Raw genomic sequence first — 4,169 nt, 5'->3', positions numbered from 1 at the left:
GATTCCGGCTGAAGATTGTTGAACCTGAAGCCCCAAAAACGTGGTCATTTCCCCAAGCGAACTCATCTCAAACCGCTTCATCATCAATGCTTCAAACTCTTTGCAAAGCTGATGGCTTGTCGACCCGAAAATGATGTCGTCCACATAAATTTGAACAAGAATTTGATCTGGACCGACATGTTTGAGGAATAAGGTTTGATCAATGGTACCTCAAGAATAGCCATGGTTGAGCAAATGCTGAGTTAGAGTAGCATACCAAGCTCTACGAGCTTGATGCAATCCATACAAAGCTTTGTCTAACTTGTAAACATGGTTGGGAAGGGTTGAGTTAACAAAACCAGGTGGTTGGTGAACGTAAATCTCCTCCTTGACCTTGCCGTACAAGAAAGCCGTCTTGACATCCATTTGGTATACAGTGAAGTTCATGTATGAAGCATAAGCAAGGAAGATACGAATGGCTTCCAAACGAGCAACCAGAGCATAAACTTCCGTATAATCAAGACTCTCAACCTGTCGTGTCGAAACCCTCGAACCACCAATCTTGCCTTGTTGCGCACAATGACACCTGAATCGTCTTGTTTATTTCGAAATACCCAACGAGTATCAAGAGATTTCTTTCCTTTTGGTAGCTCCACCAATTTCCAGACTCCGAGTTTCTCAAATTGATTTAATTCATCATGCATGGCTTCAACCCAGCTGGGCTCATTCAGAGCCATTTCGACAGATTTGGGTTCTATTTGAGAGATGAAGCAAAAGTAGAGACATGTATTAACATCCCCACTTTTACTTCTCGTTTGAACACCGTCGCCCAACTGGCCAATGACATTCTCTATCGGATGATCTCGCTGAATACATGTAGGGATCAGATAGCTAATATCATTGACAGAAACAGGAAGATTATGAATATTAACCGCTCCATCATTTGTTGTATGATCCGTAGAGGATGAACAAGGTTCGTTTGAAGAATCTGCTACAAACTCTTCTGTAATATTTTCTGGAAAGAAAAGTTCCATTAGATTTGAAGTTACAGCGGAAGTCTCGTGGTTCATGAAATCTCTTTCCATTGGAGTTAAAGGAGTAACAATAGCATCAGGAGAAGGTTGTTGAGGAGATTCAGAAGATTCAAAATGAGCGGAGGGTACCAATAGAGGATCAGAGGAAATCAGTGGTGGTCGGTAGACAACTTCATCTTCTTCGTCTTTCATTAGGTAGTATAATTCTTGTTGAGTCACTCCACCATCTTTTCGATAAATTGCTCCTTGGAAGTACACCAACGTGGGGCGCTCTTCAAAAGAAGGCGATTTTTTAGCATCGATAGTCCTAACAACATGTTTATAAGGAGCAATCACATCTTTATCAACATTTGCAATCTCATTGGCATATCTACCGAAATCCGCAAGCACAAACATAGCCGAACCCAATTTCCATCTAGCAATCAACATACTATTAGGGTGATGAGCCATGATCAGATGATCTTTTCCTCCAAATCTTTTCCATTCATCTCTACCCTTCAAATATTCCACCAACCTCTCTTGCAAGATATCATTAGTACTATTTTGCTCATTCCCTTGAATCTTAGAATGCCTATTGTAACTCAAAGACGAAAAAAAGGGGACAAAAATTATATCCGCTTGACTCGAATTATCTACAAGAATAGAGGAACAAGATCGAGGAACATTTTGAGTGATTGATGATAAAAGATCAAGTGTGAGCCAATATTCTATACTGTGTTGTAAGTTTAATCCACCTGGGTATTTAGGGATTTCACTTAAGTTACCAACATTTGGCCATATTTGGTTTTGTTTTCCTGTCCAACCTAATAGCCCAAAGTGAAAATCAGGGGGTAAATCGTACATAAACACTTTTAAAGTAGCTTGATTTGGATCACAAGAGGCAACTAGTTTGATGGAGCACTTTTCTTTGCAAGAAATCGATTTGGGTTCATTTGCGACACTATTAACGACAATTAGGTTGTAAATTGATTTGGGTACTAAGGAATTGTCACCAATTCGAAAGAGGAGTGATGAAGAAATGAGTATGAAGAACATTGAAATGAAGATCAAGAATAAAAGCAAACGCGACGAGAAAACACGCTTTTCAGGGATTGAAGTCATTGAGAAAAAATAAGCTCGATTTGGACTGATGTAAGTTGCTTATAAAGGGTAAGCGTAGAAACCCATTAACAAGAACAACTTAATTTTAGCAGTAATTTTGTATGAACAGGAGAAGAAGAACAGAATGATCAAAGGGAAAACCTAATTAAATTCTTGACACCCTATTCAATTGAATACATGATATCAATTGGGCATTAAACAAAATCTCAACAAAACCGAGTTTTCATTTGATTTCAAGCCCTCGAGGATAGAAATTTGTACATGCTTTTCGTTCTTGTGAAGATTCAGCAGCACAGATGCAACCTGAAAATGAGATCTGCCGCCATGAACGGTGGAAAAGAAGAAAACAAAGATTCAGTTCAACTGGGGAGGGTGTTATTCGGGGAAATCCGAATCTGGATGTTTATTGAAATTCGTAGTTTGGTTATTAAATTAGTGAAAGATGAAAATGAGTAAAATACTAAGTTGCTTGTGTTGCTCAACGTGATGAAGTCTGACCAAATGTTGAAAGAAGTTCTTTTGATTCCCTGCTCGTGTTGCTACTTGCTTCAAATTTTCCCACATTTCTGTCCATTTTTCCTTTTTAACCCCTCTGAGAAGTTTCAATATGTACCCTTTTTTGCACGCTTCTGATGCAGGGACAAAAATGGAAAATTTGGAGTAGTCAAGAATGTCTTCAAATGGGAGTTCGATTTCATCACTTATGATAACAGGAACACAATGGCTGACAATTGCATCAAAAAGGCGATTTGAAGAAGGTGTGTCTCCTGCAATGTTGAGGAAAAAATTGGATGATGACATCCCTGTGGATGCTGTGCGGACCCCACCACCAATGGCACTTCCAAAAGTGAAATACACAGATTGAGTTTGAGTGAGAAAATATGTCCTTTAATTTTCACAAACAGAAGATGTAAAAATATTAGAATCGTTAGAAGATTTGGGAGATTGAGCCTTCGGAACCCATTTGTAGTTGGGTTTGACCCATTTCTTTTTCGATCCGATGGGTGCCTCGACACTTGATTTTGAACTTGAAGTTGGCCGTTGAGATGACTTTGATTTTGGCTTCACGGGAGCATCTCTTGCATTTTGCTTCTTGGCCGACATTCCCTTCTTGACCTTGTAGGATTGATTTTTGGCCTTCTGCGCATTCCAGTCATCATGGTCTAAACATGACCTTGAGGGGTTTCTTTTAGAAAATCTCCCTCTTGGCGCTTTCTGCCACCCTTGTGCATAGTAGGGAATGTATGCGCGGTTAGGACAATTTCTGGCAATGTGTCCAGGTGTTCCACAGTGAAAGCATGTCTTTTTCTTCACTGTGAAGTTGTTTCTTCCTGCCCCTGGTGGCGTATCCTTGCCTCATTTTTTATTGTTCCCACACGCACAATTGCAACAAGTCGGCTGTTTCACTTGACTTGGTGGCCTGTATTTCTCAACAGCAGGTTGATCAGAAGCAACTGAGTTCGAAGCAACAGATTCAGAGTTTAAGGAGATGTTGGTTTGTGCAATGGTGTTCTCCTTGTTCTCATCCTCTGCTACTTTACCTGCACACTAACACTCAACCGCACACTAACACTCAACCGCAAACGAATCTTAACCACACACACTTTCCAACCGTACACGTGTAACCACACACAATTTAACAGCAAACACTACACTTGTAAGCGTACACACTTCAGCAGCAAACACCAACCGCACAAGCTTTAACATCAAACACTAACAACACAAACTTCAACAGCAAACACCAACCGTACACAACAAATATCAACCGCACACAACAAATATCAACCACACACAGGGTAACCGCACACTTCTTCAAAGGATACACTCCACCGCACACACTATTGGTAGCAAACCTTCAACAGTTGGCAGCAGACCTTCAACAGTTGACAGCAAACCTTCAACAATTCTTCGATCAAAATACTTAAAAACAGTGAAATTTTTGCACTCTCACACTAAAAAATAACTTCAATTGATACCAAATTTGCTTTGATACCAATTGTTAGTCCCAAAACTGAGGATCCAATTTAGTAATCAATGAAGTTAATTGCAATTAAG

At 39.9% G+C, this 4,169-nt stretch overlaps 1 protein-coding gene across 1 annotated transcript; it reads right to left on the bottom strand.

Moving 5' to 3' along the window:
- Positions 1 to 210: 210 nt before the first annotated feature.
- On the bottom strand, positions 211 to 2,114 carry LOC145089291 (uncharacterized). Its single transcript, XM_079027745.1, has 2 exons — positions 594 to 2,114; positions 211 to 510 (listed from the first exon to the last, which is right to left on the bottom strand). The coding sequence occupies exons 1-2, from the start codon at positions 2,112 to 2,114 to the stop codon at positions 211 to 213; spliced, it is 1,821 nt and encodes a 606-aa protein (XP_078883871.1).
- Between the last annotated feature and the right edge of the window lie 2,055 nt (positions 2,115 to 4,169).

The sequence above is a fragment of the Lactuca serriola genome, chromosome 2, assembly GCF_051521515.1.
Source record: "Lactuca serriola cultivar US96UC23 chromosome 2, Lser_US96UC23_V15, whole genome shotgun sequence".
NCBI classification, from domain to species: Eukaryota; Viridiplantae; Streptophyta; class Magnoliopsida; order Asterales; family Asteraceae; genus Lactuca; species Lactuca serriola.
The sequence above is the reverse complement of the archived record's forward strand: the minus strand, read 5'-3'. Positions and strand labels throughout refer to the sequence as shown.